The sequence below is a fragment of the Podarcis muralis genome, chromosome 10 (assembly GCF_964188315.1).
Source record: "Podarcis muralis chromosome 10, rPodMur119.hap1.1, whole genome shotgun sequence".
Taxonomy (NCBI): Eukaryota; Metazoa; Chordata; class Lepidosauria; order Squamata; family Lacertidae; genus Podarcis; species Podarcis muralis.
In genome coordinates this window covers 18,412,744-18,428,087 of record NC_135664.1, presented here as the reverse complement: position 1 = coordinate 18,428,087, position 15,344 = coordinate 18,412,744, and the positions used below count along the sequence as shown (strand labels likewise).

Here is a 15,344-nt window from a genome sequence, read left to right as displayed (position 1 = left end):
AGAAGGGGATGACAGAGGACGAGATGGTTGGAAAGTGTTCTCGAAGCTACCAGCATGAGTTTGACCAAACTGTGGGAGGCAGTGGAAGACAGGAATGCCTGGCATGCTGTGGTCCGTGGGATCATGAAGAGTCGGACACAACTAAACGACTAAACAACAACAACTAGCAATCCAAGTGTCCCCTATCTTATATTTGTGCAGGTGTTTCTTCCTGCCTAAGTGCAGAACCTTATATTCGTCCCTATTAAAATTAATTTTGTTAATTTTGGCCCAGTTCTTCAATCTGTTAATTATCTCTTGAATCTAGATTCTGTCTTCTACAGCATTAGGTACCCCTCTCAGTTTGGTGTCATCTGAAAATGTGATGAGCATCCCCTCAATTCCTTTATCTGAGTCATTTATAAAAAAACATTAAACAACAATGGGTCCAAGACAGAACCTTGCAGCACCCCACTTGTCACTTTTTTCCAGGATGGTGAGGAACCATTACTGAGCACTCTTTGGGTTGGGTATATCAATCAGCTACAAACCCAGCTAACAGTTCCCTCATCCAGCCCATATTTTACCAACTTCTCCACAAGAAAATCATGAGGGACTTTGGTCAAAATCCTTACTGAAACCAAGATACACTACATCCACAGCATTCCCCTGATCTACCATGCTTGCAACTCTATAAAAAAAAGAGACAAGATTCATTAGGCATGATTTATTTTTGAGAAGCCCATGCTGGGTCTTAGTAATCACAGTATTCTTTTCTAAGTGCCTACAGACCCACTGTTTAATTATCTGTTCTAGGATCTTTCCTGGTATTTGTGATGTTAACATATGAGAGTGCTGGAGGTGAAATAGTTAAACATGTTACCCAATCAGAACCCAGGGGGTGGAGTCAGAGAGACTATAAAACCAGCTCTGGGAGGGGTGAAAGGGGAGTTTGTTGGGAGTTGGGTGGTTGGTTGGAGTGGGAGTGAATTGGGATAGAGTTTGTGGGTAGGTTGAGTTAGTGTAGTGAAATAAGTTGAGTCAGGAACAGTTAGGAGCTAGGAAGACAAGCAAATATCTGAAAGTTGGTTTAGTGAGTGAAAGCAGGTAGCAGAAGTTATAGGTCTGGATAGGCACCCTATGATTGTAATTGACTGATACCGTTTATGAAACCACACTCTTGCTAAACTGCAATAAATAAACAGAAGTTTATGTTCCAATTTAAACCTGACTGGACTCAGTATTGTATCAGGTAGGGCCTGAGTGCTGGCAGCGAGAAATAAAGCCGTGGCACAGGGATCAATAGACGGTGAAACGACCGGGGACCCTGTGTGATCGCCACAGTATTGACATTGTTGTTTGGCATTAATATATAGTAAATAGCAGCCCCCTCAACTTGGTACCCTCCAGGTGTTTGGGACTCCCATCATGCCTTACCTTTGGCCATGCTTGAAAGGGATGATAGTTATAGTCCAAGGCACTGGGGAGGGCACCATGTTGGCGAAGGCTGGTATATAAGATATGACAGAGTTTAACCAACGCTTCCTGTATGGGCCCTAGATAACTTCCACTTTTCTCTCAATAAATATCACTACAGTTATTTACAATGCTGCCTTGTTTGTCCCTTGGCTGGGCTTGGACATGGGTCAGTTTCCTGTTGCTTAGAGAATGCCTGATTCTTATCTATTCCACAGGGCAAAAAAAAGGGGGAAATATCTTAAGTTGTAAGGATATTGGGACCTAAACTTAAGGCTTTACAAACTCAGTATATTTCCTACTGTCTCTTGGGAATTCAGCCAGCATGTAATCAGTTGTACTGAGATATCCGCAGCATTTCCTTTTGTCAATTTTTAAAATAAATCCATAGCATAATTAAATCAGCAGACACATCCCTAGCAAAATGTAAATATTATTAAGGACAGCCATGTTTTATTAAGGTCAGAGAAAATGATCTGCAATGAAACTCAAATCATCATTCCCTGTTGTTATTTTTTTGTCATTTTCTTGCCCTTAAATCAGCTTATTTGGGGGACACACTGACATCTTGCAAATCACAAACAAATTTATAAAGTGGAGACTATAAAGTGGAAGCTGCTGGGATATATCTCTCATATTTATTGCATAATCGAATCTGTAACTTAAATGTGATGCGAGTAAAACTAGCTTTCTTTATAATAATGAAGCGGAACTGAAGAGACAAATCTGCCTTTTTCTAGGGCATATCATCCATACAGACAGCAGTGACAAATCTGACTATATACATCATGGGTTTTTCAGAACATTTGACAAGAGTTAATTAATTAGTTTTATTCATAACTAATCAGTGATGTCACTGGAACTAAGTTTGTTTTATTAAGTTCTTGTATATAGGAATAGGTTATATAGTGCATTCTGATGATATACTGGCTCGATACAGATAGCTCAAAAACTATGGTTAAGGAAGCGTAAGTATAATATGGTGTGATGTCTGAGTTAATGATGTGTGAATTCCCTCCAATGGAATCTAATTTAGGCCACTAATTAAGAGCTTCCTCTGTAAATTATCAAAGTAAAGGTAGCTCTTTTTTTTAGGGAGGAAAAGTTCTCAATTGGCTTACATGATTTTGGTGCCTGTTCATGTATCATATCCCAATGCCCTTACTGTTGGTTGGCTTCAAGGCAAGATGGCAATGCCAAGAGGTCCAGTGGCAATAGAGGGGGAAGCCTCACCCCAAAACTTTGGGATGACTACCATCTTAGCATAGGTGCCTGTCCCAGAGGTGGAAAGTGACAGACCCATTTTAACTTTTCCAAACGGTTATGGAAGGTTTGTTGAATAGGGCCTAATGCATATGATTTGGAACTGAGCTATAGTTAGTTAGGCAAAGGTAAAGGGACCCCTGACAATTAAGTCCATTTGTGAATGACTCTGGGGTTGCGGCACTCATTTCGCTTTATTGGCCGAGGGAGCCAGCATTTGTCCACTTCCGCAGACAGTTTTTCTGAGTCATGTGGCCAGCATGACTAAGCCGCTTCTGGCAAAACCAGAGCAGCACACAGGAACGCTGTTTACCTTCCTGCTGGAGTGGTATCTATTTATCTACTTGCACTGGTGTGCTTTCAAACTGCTAGGTTGGCAGGAGCTGGGACCGAACAACGGAAGCTCACCCCGTCATGGGGATTCAAACCACCAACTTTTCGATTGGCAAGCCCAAGCGGCACAGTGGTTTAACCCACAGTGCCACCCGTGTCCCATAGTAAAGTACCCTTTGTTTATAACCCAAACCTGTGGCAAACTTGTTGCCAGGGACTGGCTGAATGAGATAGGATGGTAGATGCCTCCTGCCCAAGAACTGCCCAGGGAGGGCACAGAAGATGACGACTTAGATCCCGGATCCTGGTGCTGGGACACCGAAGAGTAGTTTGTGGAAGTGATGAGTTGGGAATCCCTAGAAACAAGGCGTTTGAGTGATCAAGAGGGGTCAGGAGAAGGAGGGTCTTCCAGGACAGGGTTAGAGGCTGAGAGTCACAGTGTGAGTGCAGACTCACAGAAAGGAGTCAGAGACTGGCCCTGCTACTGAGCAGGAGCACAGTCCCAGTGCTGCTGGCTTACCACCCCACCCCCCGACACCCCACTCGAAGACAGTCCTGCACATTGCTGAGCAACAGACCAGGCAGGCCCAGAGGAGGAGCTCATCCCCTGGACGCAGACTTTGTCTGCTTGGGAGGGATCCAGAATGAAGGCTAAAGGGAAAAGGACAGAGCTAGTAGTCAGTTTCAGCAATGTCTCAGGCGGATTCTGAGCAGAGGACTTTGCAGTGTTGTTATTTTCTGTTAATAAAGAGCTAAATGCCTGCTCTGTGGTTGATCTGGCTCACTTGACAGCTCCTTGACACCTGCGCTTGAGGTGTTGTAGTTTCATACTGTGCTTGACAGACTACTGTCCCCGGCCTTCGCAACCACCCACAAAGACCCTAAGCATAGAAAACTTGCCAGGAAGAAGACTTGGCCCCTGATCCCAATGGCTTTTGGCCTGGAGCAGCATTCAGACATCTGAACCTGGAACAGTATGCACAGACGCAGGTTTCCCACCTCAGTATAATTAGACTTTACTCACAGTGCTCCCAACAACTTCAAAAGTAAGTGTCTTCTGCTTTTGTAAGTGAGCGTATAGATCTGGGGTTGATAGGATTCAGGCTGCAGCTTCTGTCAGAGTAAGTGCATTACTGTTAAGCTGGGAAGATAAACTGCCTTCCTAGCACCCATGAACTGAGGCATGACTTATCACATGGTGGTGGGGGAAAGCTACAAATCTAAAAGGGATGGGTTTGCTGACGGAATCAGAGGCTCAGATTCCCCATGGTGAATACAAATAGAACAAATACAACATAGTTAATTGAAATGTTTTGCTTTCTTCTCATTGCATTTTTCTTATTAGAAGAAGCAACCAAAAGAAGAAGAAGATGGGCAACATGGAAGTTGTGTTTTGTCTTAGCTTGAATGTCTACTTCATAGGAACCGAGTATGCTTTCCCAAAACAGAATTGTGGGTTTTCTCACCCAAATGGGAAAACAGAGGGCCTTCTTGGTAGTGGCACCCACTCTGTGGAACGCCCTCCCATCAGATGTCAAGGAGATGAGTAACTACATAACCTTTAGACGACAACTGAAAGCAGCCCTGTACAGGGAATCTTTTCAATGCTAATGTTTTATTGTATGTTGGAAGTTGCACAGGGTGACTGGGGCATCCCAGTCAGATGGACAGGGTATAAATAATACATTAATAAATTAATAAATTAATAAATTATTATTATTATTATTATTATTATTATTATTATTATTATTCAGAAAAGCTTTGCAAGCATCGGTGACGTGCATGTGACTTTGCCTCCAAAGTGGGAGGTAGAACAGGAAGCAGAGTGTGAACCAACAGGTGATTAGCCCTGCTAAGGCTTACAGTTTCCAACTTTATTTAAATTTATTTATTTAAATACTTTAATTTAAAAAACCAAAGCCATCTTTAGGGGGGATACTTATGTGGTCCTGTCACCATTGGATAAGTTGTGTTTTTTGGGGGGGTGGGGAGGAATGAGGGAATGAGTGGCTATTCAAAATAGGATGATCTAGTTACATTTATATATCACCACCTTCTAAAAATTCAGTACCATGACTACTTCCTTTGGCACAACCCCATGACGTCCCCTCTGCATTATATTTGCAGCAGCAGCAGCTGTATTAATGGCTCCGTTGGCACACAAGGAGTCTCCAAGCGACTTACCAAATTTAAAAAACATAAAGCATGGCATAAAATAAAAAAGAACAATGTATTATAATAAAATCCACATTATATCCTATAAAACAAGCAGCAGCAAAAGCTCCAGCAGCAAAATACACCATCAATAGACAGCAAAATCATCACAAAGGTATGGGGGATGTCTTTACCTTCTTTGTCTGCCATGTCACCATCGTTTAAGCAACTATTCCGGTGTGAAATTAAATGCAGAAGAGACTATACATCACGTAAGTCATTTTGTAATGATAAGAGTGCTAGAGTTTTAACATAAGACCTGAATGGGGCTTATTACTTGTGATTTTGGTGCTTTGTTGTTGTTGTTTAGACGTTTAGTCGTGTCTGACTCTTCATGACTCCATGGACCAGAGGACGCCAGGCACTCCTGTCTTCCACTGCCTCCCACAGTTTGGTCAAACTCATGCTGGTAGCTTCGAGAACACTATCCAACCATCTCGTCCTCTGTCGTCCCCTTCTCCTTGTGCCCTCCATCTTTCCCAACATCAGGGTCTTTTCCAGGGAGTCTTCTCTTCTCATTAGGTGGCCAAAGCACTGGAGTCTCAGCTTCAGGATCTGTCCTTCCAGTGAGCACTCAGGGCTGATTTCCTTAAGAATGGAGAGGTTTGATCTTCTTGCAGTCCATGGGATTCTCAAGTCTCCTCCAGCACCATAATTCAAAAGCATCAATTATTTGGCGATCAGCCTTCTTTATGGTCCAGGATTTGGGTTCTATGCCTCTGCTAATACAAATCTGCTGCCTGTCTTGTAACTTCTGTTGTCGATGGACACACCAGTTTCTCCCTCTAATGCCTGCCCACCACCCCTTGGACTTAAGTGTCTACAACCTGCAAACCAGTCAAGATCTGGGTGCTTGGGGGAAAATGACGATCTAAACTATCACACAGTAAATGCATATGGCTCTTTTTCTACTATCGCCTCCTGAGATATGATCAGTGGTCTAAAAGGCAGAGTTAAGTGCCATATATTACTTAAGAAAATGCTTTGATGACAGTGGGTTGATTTAATGTTACATCCAGCAGTGTGGACCTCCTTGCTTTAGCTGAGTTTATCAAACACAAGTTATAAATATTCTGAGATGATGCCAAGATAAGAATAAGGCAGGGAAGATTAATTCAATCCATTACTGCCCTGAAACCCTTCAGTGTCCAATATAGCAAAAGCTGAGATAGCTAAACACAGAAAACACAAAGAACATCTCCATTCAGTTACTGCTGGTAATTAGAAATCGTTTACAGCCCTCAGTCCAGTTTGCCGCTTTGCATGTAGAGAATGACGTTCGATGCAGAGCAAATTTGTACATATCTCAGAAAGTGTGGGGTTCATCCACATAATCTAGCCACACAAGATGGATCTCATAAGTGTTGTGCACAGGTATATAGGGACACAGGTGGCGCTGTGGTCTAAGCCACTGAGCCTCTTGGGCTTGTCAATTGGAAGGTCTGCAGTTCAAATCCCCACGGCGGGGTGAGCTCCTGTTGCTCTGTCCCAGCTCCTGCTAACTTAGCAGTTCGAAAGCATACCAGTGCAAGTAGGTAAATAGGTGCCGCTGTGGCAGGAAGGGAAAACAGCGTTTCTGTGCACTCTGGTTTCCATCATGTGCCAGAAGCGGTTTAGTCATGGTGGCCACATGACCCGGAAAGCTATCTGTGGACAAACGCCGGCTCCCTCAGCCTGAAAGCAAGATATCAAAGAGAACAACAACTACCAGACTTTTAGAAGACATCTGAAGGCAGCCCTGTTTAGGGAAGCTTTTAATGTTTGATGCATTACTGTATTTTAATATTTTGTTGGAGGCTTCCCAGAGTGGCTGGGGAACCCCAGCCAGATGGGCGCGGTATAAATTTATTATTATTATTATTATTATTATTATTATTATTATTATTATTATTATCATCATCATCACTGCAAACCCATAGTTGCCTTTGACTGGACTTAAGTGCCCAGGGGTCCTTTACCTTTTTTCTTTTTTATATATAGGTACCTACCATACCTTGCACTCTATGTGCTTCATACATCCATACCATGGAGTCATGCTGAAAAATCTTCCTTACATTGCTTCTTTTAAGAAATATGCTCCTTAGAAGACTTCTCTAGTTCCCCCAGCAACAGCAAGGATATAGTCCCCCAGCATTCACTACCACTTATCATAAGAAGCAGCAGCAGCTAAGTGGTGCTTTCACCTATTCCTACATGCACTGTGTGGTGTGGTATCAGGAGCACTAGTTTTCCTTACATGGAAAATTCTCACTCTTAGAACACTGCATGAACTTCTTCAGGGACAAGAGGGATACAAAGGTTAAAGTCTCAAAACAGCCTGTAGACTGAGGTTCATAACGTTGTATCCACAGCAAAGGACCAAGAGGGTGAGATTTTCAATTTGGGTGACTTTTCCATAGTTTTCCTGAGGATTCCGGCTGCCTGAGGGAATTTTATCTGAGTGCCACTGAAGGCGGCTTATGCAATGTGGACAGAGAGAGGAAGGAGACATCTCTGGAATACAGGGCCATTTCTACATGCCTATCAATATTCAGAGGAGAAGCTGAATACCAACCAGAAAGCTTTTAGCTGTAATCTAAAGTGGCTGAAACCACACAGTCAAATTTGACCGGGACGATGGTTTACCAACTTAGACCAAGATTCGAAATAAATGATATATCCAATTGGTGCCCTTGCATGAGCTCAAGGGCTTTTGATCCAGGGGAAATCCTTTATTCATTTCTATCATATTTATGACCCTGCTATAAAGGTTCAGAAGTGTGGGTATATATTGATATGTTAATATGATTGGATTCAAAGTACGAAAACCATGTTTTAAAGCCATGTTTTATGATATAAACTCTCATCGAAGCTTATTCGAATGTTAGGAACCATTTGCAGGTGATTGATCAGTGCATAGATAGTTCGTTCTAATTCTTTAACCTCAAAAAAAAAAAAAAATCCCTAAGAGGGGAACCCAAAACAGATAACTGAATTAAGCAGTTCTTATCCATCAAATATAGATTTTATATCTATTATAAAGCACCATAAATGTCTCTCAATGAAACAAATATTATGGCTTGTTCAAGACCTGCACAAATGAGGCAAATCTGAACTTACTGTAGATGGCTCATGGAATCTCGTCTCCATCTCTATTTTTAACGCTGCAGTTAGTCATTATAGGCATTTAAAGGCTGATTAGGTTTGCAGAATAGTTAAAACAAAATGCTAACCATACAGAAAGATAAAGCTGCTTCCCTCTCAGTAAAAGGATATGCATGAAGGAATAATTTTAATTAACATTTTGGGTGATGTTTCAATGAGAGCATCTCTGTGCTCAAAAATTTAATCCAAAGCGTAAAGTAAGTCATTCGGGTCAGCGTTAGGTGAGTAACTCAGACTTGATCTTAATGGAGTTGAACCTTCTGTACCACCTACACAATCTGGTTCAAATTTTTCACAAAAGGAAATCATATATTATGCTTGAGACAATGAAGTGTGACTGATATGCATACAACTGATTAGCTAGAAGCAAACCAATATTTAGCTTAGTCCTCAAACGTACATAATTCTAAATGAAAACATGCATTCTAGTTAGCTCTTCTGCTAGTCTCTCACTTTACATCTTCCGCTGAAAATATGTGTAGTTCTCCAGTATTTTATCTACTGAATATGTACTCCAAAACATTACAGTTTACTAAGACTGGCAAGTGATTAAGTTTTGATCGATTAGCCACATACTTCTTAAGCTATTAATCAATAAATTGACAATATAAATATGCATATTACCATTTATCACTTAGTTCTAGAAGGTCAAAGCATCTTCGATATTTTCTATTTCACTCCATATCACAGCAACAAAACAAAATAACTTCAACACCATCAATAATTAAACTTGGAAACCCATTAATCATCAAAGAAAAACTTGATTGATTAAACTTCCAGTGTGAGCCAGTGTGGTGTAGTGGTTAAGAGCAGTAGTCACGTAATCTGGGTAACCGGGTTCACGTCTCCGCTCCTCCACATGCAGCTGCTGGGTGACCTTGGGCCAGTCACATTTCTTTGAAGTCTCTCAGCCCCACTCACCTCACAGAGTGTTTGTTGTGGGGGAGGAAGGGAAAGGAGATTGTTAGCCGCTTTGAGACTCCTGAAGGGGAGTGAAAGGCGGGATATCAAATCCAAACTCTTCTTCTTCTTCTTCTTCTTCTTCTTCTTCTTCTTCTTCTTCTTCTTCTTCTTCCAGTTAAAGCAATTCAATCTCACATATGAATCCTACATATCAGTACATTCCTTATATATATATTAAATCCTAGATGCTAAATTTTATTTGTATTGACAGATATTTCACTGCAGAATTTCCCAAAAGGAAATGCCCAAAAAGAAAAGTGGTAATATACCTTTGGCCATAGGTTGTACTTAATCATCACAGGAAAAAGATTTGACTGAAATGTTAGTAAAATATTTCACTCACATATTTTGGTTGACCACAATCACATCCAGTCCATCTACCCTATATAACTAATTAGGAAAAATATATAACCAACTACAGGCAACAGTTTGAGATTGAGCTCTACTGGAAATGAACTCCAAGATAGGGCTACATGATGAAATCAGTCACAAATTGCTTCTATAAATCTAATTAGCAGTCAATGGATCTTAAAAAAAAATCTTACCAATATATGAGTGAGACTGCATGATTCAGATGAAGAATAGTTGTGTTCTGACCTGGGGAATTATTCAACTGCTCAACAAATTTCAATTTCTTAACAAAGTCCTCTCAAGAGAGGCAGCAAAGACTATTCATAAAGTTACCTGTGCATTTCTTTATATTGCTGTTCCTCTTTCCATGAGAACCCAACTTGCATCCAAAGTTTTCTTCCCAGAATTCTGCAAACCACACATTCCTTCTGTTATTTGCTAGAGTTCGGCTTCTAAAATATCTATCGAAACCTATGATGAAAACAGACACACACACACACAAAAACACAACAAGCATTAAAATTACATCTTACTATGTAAAGTGAAATGCTTGCTTTGAATTGTATAGAAACACACATACGTATACCATGTAAAATATTTTAATAAATACCTAAATCCCTTTTTAAAAAACTATTGTATGTCAGGCAAAGAAAATCCTACACAGGGGTACCTTGGTTCTCAAATGCCTTGGTACTCAAACGCTTTAGTTCTCAAACACTGAAAACCCAGAAGTAAGTGTTCTGGTTTTGGAACGTTTTTCAGAAAGCCAAATTTCCGATGCGGTTGTCAGCTATCGTTTCCGGGGCGCCTGCACCAATCAGAAGCTGCACCTTGGTTTTCGAACATTTCGGAAGTCAAATGGACTTCCAGAACGGATTAAATTTGGCACTTTTGTTTTTACTATTTATTTTGCATTTTTGTTTTTGGGGCTTTTTCAGCTAATTTGTTTTTGTGACTGTGTGTAACCCAGTTCAGCTACTGATTGATTGTGTGACTGCAGAAATGGATAAAAGCGCCCCATCCAAACAATGACTATCATCAGTGCAGGTAAGAAAAAATAATAATTATTTTTTATCATCTGCAATACTGTCTTATTTATTTTATAGTACAGTACATTGATTCTTGCTTTCCTTTTATGGATCAATGGTCTTGTTAGATAGTAAAATTGATGTTAAATTGTTGTTTTAGGGGTTGTTTTTAAAAGTCTGGAATGGATTAACCCGTTTTGCATTACTTTCTATGGGAAAGCGAGCCTTGGTTTTGGAACGCTTTGGTTTTGGAATGGACTTCCGGAACGGATTAAGTTTGAGAACCAAGGTACCACTGTACATGTTTTTTTCAGATGTAATTCCCACTGAGTAAAATGATTCTTACTCCTTAAGTAAGTATGCTCAGGATTCTAGCCTAAAGTCTGCATTGGTGAAGATCAGAAAAACCTAAGTTGCATTTAGCTTCCGTGGTGCATATTCATGTAGCACATGAACATAAGTATTATAAATAATAACTTTTTAATATTTATTGTTATCATCATTGTTATTATGATTAAGAATAAGAATAATTTCTTTAAAAAACCAGCATCCCTGATCTGGGGAACATTCATAAGTTGTTACGCCTTAATGCCTTTCCGGAAGGGTTACCGACCAAAGTGATAAATGCCACCTTTTTGGACAAGGTCCTTAAGAGGGTGGTGGCTGTTGACTTCCATGCATTCTTGGAGAATACACGTTAGCTAGATCTATTTAAGGGATGCGGGTGGTGCTGTGGGTTAAACTACAGAGCCTAGGACTTGCTGATTAGAAGGTCAGTGGTTCGAATCCCGGTGACGGGATGAGCTCCCGTTGTTCGGTCCCTACTCCTGCCAACCTAGCAGTTCGAAAGCACGTCAAAGTGCAAGTAGATAAATAGGTACCGCTCCAGCGGGAAGGTAAACGGCGTTTCCGTGCACTGCTCTGGTTTGCCAGAAGCAGCTTTGTCATGCTGGCCACATGTCCCAGAAGCTGTACACCAGCTCCCTTGGCCAATAAAGCGAGATGAGCACCGCAACCCCAGAGTCGGTCATGACTGGACCTAATGGTCAGGGGTCCCTTTACCTTTACCTAGATCTATTTAAATCTAGCTTCAGGCTTGGTTTTTGCATTGAGGCAATCTTGGTCAACCTGATGGATGATCTCTGTTGGAAGAAGAACTGGGGGAGTGTAACCTTCTTGATTCCGCTTGATCTCTCATTGGCTTTTCATACCCTCCACCATGTTGTCCTGCTGGACTGAATTTGGGAGTTGGGGACAAGGGAGTATGGTAGCTTCATACCTACCTCCAAGGCCAGTTCTATAAAAAGCATTAGGGGACTTCTGCTCAGCCTATGGCAGGTCAATGGGGGTTTGGAGCACGGTGTTATTGATTTGCTGATGACACCAAAGCTCTATTTCTCCCCATCATTGTAATCAGGTGAGGGGATACAGATGCTGGAAGCAGTAATAGACTGGAGCCAATAAACTGGCTGGAGTGATGGGAACTGTAGTTCACCAACATCTAGAGAGCCACATATTAGCCACTCCTGATGTAAACTGACTAACAGGGCCACTGCAAGGTCTCACCAGAGACACTTTCCATCACATGCAACACAATCCCTTTTCTTAACTAGACATGCCCAAGATGGGATCTTTTACAACTAAAGCATTTATTCTGTGACAGAACTTTGATCTGTCCCCATATGAAATCCATTTGAAGAGCTTCAGTCCATGTGACTACCCTACGGAAAATGTCCTTGTCTACTCTAAAGGTATTAAAAGACATGTTCTTTGCAACTCTTGCTTTTAGATCAGTTACAGGACTTCTGCCCATTATAGCACCGTTTTAGAATCTGCAAGTAAATAGGATGATATAGTCTCCTTCCCAGCCATAAGCAACAGGCTCATCAGATAACACAAGGAAATTGGCCTGGAGGGTGGTGAAAGAGCACAAAAAGAGTTACGGCTGACATTGCAAGAAGGCGATGTGAATGGTGGGGGGAAACTGGGCATATATCACATACAGCCTGTGGGAAACAAAATTTACAAATACAGCTAGTTGTAGAATGAAATTTCTTTGTATTTTGCAGAGGTTGCATTGGAAGTGCAATGAAATCTGCATTGACTGATTCACACTACTGGTCTGAAAAACTATTTGGCTCAGTAATTATACATAAGGGAACCAAGGGATAATGCCGCTGAAGGAAAAACAGTGCACAAGTAAGTAAAAGTCTCCTTCAGTATACCATAAAGGAGTTTTAACTCCCTGCTGCACTGAGCTCAAGGGGATCTCTACATGGTCTTTTAGGGACTTCATAGACCAGAGTTGATGGGATTGTCTTACCATCGATGGAAGCTCTTTTGGGCAAAATGGTGACTGCGCCTTCTGCAATCTCCTCTTGCTGGTAGACAGGTGCAATCTTAGACCCCCAGCTGTCTGAGCCTATCCAAAGAAAATGTCCAGTTTGATTGGTTTTCTTTGCTGCTTCTAATATTCTCCTGCAAGTAAGTAAACAGAAGAAGTCATTCTTTTAAAATTGACACTGAAAATGGTTATGCATAAGGCAATTGCAAAAGTGGTTGCTTTTATCCTGTTCATCAAGCATTCTTTCTGATAGAACCAAGTATTCCCTCTGAAAATTCAATCCTATACATGGTAAAATTTGCCTTTAACCTTGCTTTCATGCTTCTTCAATATTCATTTCTTTTTCTTTTTCACAACTCCAGGTTACTTGGGGTGCCAAGTTCAGATCAGAGACAAAACTCTTAAGGCTCATATAAGTCCACTTTAAATGAAAGTTGAGTTTTCAAAATCTCCATATACTTCTCTGGCTTGGATAAAAATCTGAGCCACAGTAGAATTCCTGGCTTCCACCCTGTTTACTCCTGCTAACACTTGCTGTCACCCCAAAGCAATCCCTGCAAACCTTACGCCCAAAACATGTTCATCCCTTTGCTTTACTCACTTGTCAAGCAATGTGCTAGGAGCAACAGTGCTAGGAGCAGAAGTAGAAGCAGTGGGTAGGGGAGACAATGTTGCTCCTTCAATTTGGTGGGGATGTGTTTTCTTCCACCCTTTCTGAGAGAAAGAGCCATGAGATCACTGCTGCTCCAATAAGGAAGTGGGGAGGGAGTTGGTCACATGCCCACAACTGGCCAATAGAATGATGTTTGGGAATGAGTAGTTAAGGCGGTGCCTCCCGCAAACCTTACTCCAGGCATAGGCAAATGCGGTCCTCAAGATGTTTTGGCACTACAATTCCCATTATCAATGACCACTGGTTCTGTTAGCTAGGGATGATGGGAGTTGTAGTCCCAAAACATCTGGAGGGCTGAGTTTGCCTAGGCCTGCCTTACTCTCTCCAGAGTGGCTGGGGAGGCCCAGCCAGATGGGCGGGGTATAAATAATAAATTATTATTATTATTATTATTATTATTTGAAATGCCCTTCTCCCTTTATGCAGGTTGAGATATAGGCTAGCTGCTAGTTTCACAGGGTTGAGTGAGAAATTTTGGGTGGCCACTCAACTTTAAAATCTCTCCTTTTTTAACTTACTCCACCCTGTTGGGAATATTTAATTGGCATTTAGAGAGAGGCGTGACTTTGCTTGCCAATTTGGCATTGAGTTTGGGCAGGTGAGGAAGCAGGAGGAGAAAAAAACTCTAGGTTGACTGAGGCAATATTGGGTTGGGGTGGCGCTGTGGTCTAAACCACTGAGCGTCTTGGGCTTGCCAATCAGAAGGTTGGCGGTTCGAATCGCCACAACAAAGTGAGCTCCCGTTGCTCTATCCCAGCTCCTGCCAACCTACAGTTCGGAAGCACGCCAGTGTGAGTAGATAAATAGGGACTGCTGTGGCTAGAAAGTAAACAGCATTTTCATGTGCCCTGGTTTCTGTCACGGTGTTCCACTGCGCAAGAAGCTGTTTAGTCATGCTGGCCACATGACTCGGAAAGCTGTCTGTGGATAAACGCCGGCTCCCTCGGCCTGAAAGCGAGATGAGTGGTGCAACCCCATAGTCGTCTTTAACTGGACTTAACTGTCCAGAGGTCCTTTACCTTTATTTTATTGGGTTGGGGCACCCTTCAATCATCTGTGGGTGAATTATGTCTGAAGAGCTTGGGGCAACCTGTGAAACATGGCATGCACATTTGGGTGTACACTGAAGCACTAGGCCTGGGTATGCATGTGGGGACCAAATGAAGGTTTATCTGACAATGAAGGGGTTTTTCTTTCTGGATCCTTAGCTGAGGAGCCACATCCTAAGGCTGTAGCACATGCCATGGATCTGGTATGTGTGGAAGAGAGTGATTTCTCTATAAGAGTCTGACAAAGTTTTTGCCTGCCTGCCCATTGAAATGCAATTTGTTGGATTGGATCAATTTGGTCCAATTTGACCAGCAGGTCCCCTATTTCATGATATTTAAATCAATAAAACCCATGCCATCTCTTGAATTTTATTTCAGCCTGGGGGTGGGGAGAATGAAGGTTTCCCCCTTCCATCCATCTTTCTGTGTCACACTGATGTGATAGTTGGTTTCCACAAGAGCTCTTGCATGCTCCCATGGGCTTTTTGACCATTATCCAGCACGTCACTGAGACAAAGAGAAAGGGA

The 15,344-nt window shown here is 41.7% G+C and overlaps 1 protein-coding gene across 3 annotated transcripts in view; it reads right to left on the bottom strand.

The window, feature by feature from the left end:
• Window positions 1-15,344, bottom strand: part of GRM8 (glutamate metabotropic receptor 8) — a 564,733-nt gene that overhangs the window by 254,293 nt on the left and 295,096 nt on the right. For all 3 annotated transcript variants that reach the window (XM_028746786.2, XM_028746785.2, XM_028746787.2), the window contains exons 5-6: window positions 13,075-13,229; window positions 10,057-10,194 (exon numbers count right to left, since the gene is read on the bottom strand). In XM_028746786.2, the coding sequence (XP_028602619.2) occupies window positions 10,057-10,194; window positions 13,075-13,229 (293 nt within the window). The remainder of the gene's footprint in view (window positions 1-10,056; window positions 10,195-13,074; window positions 13,230-15,344) is intronic.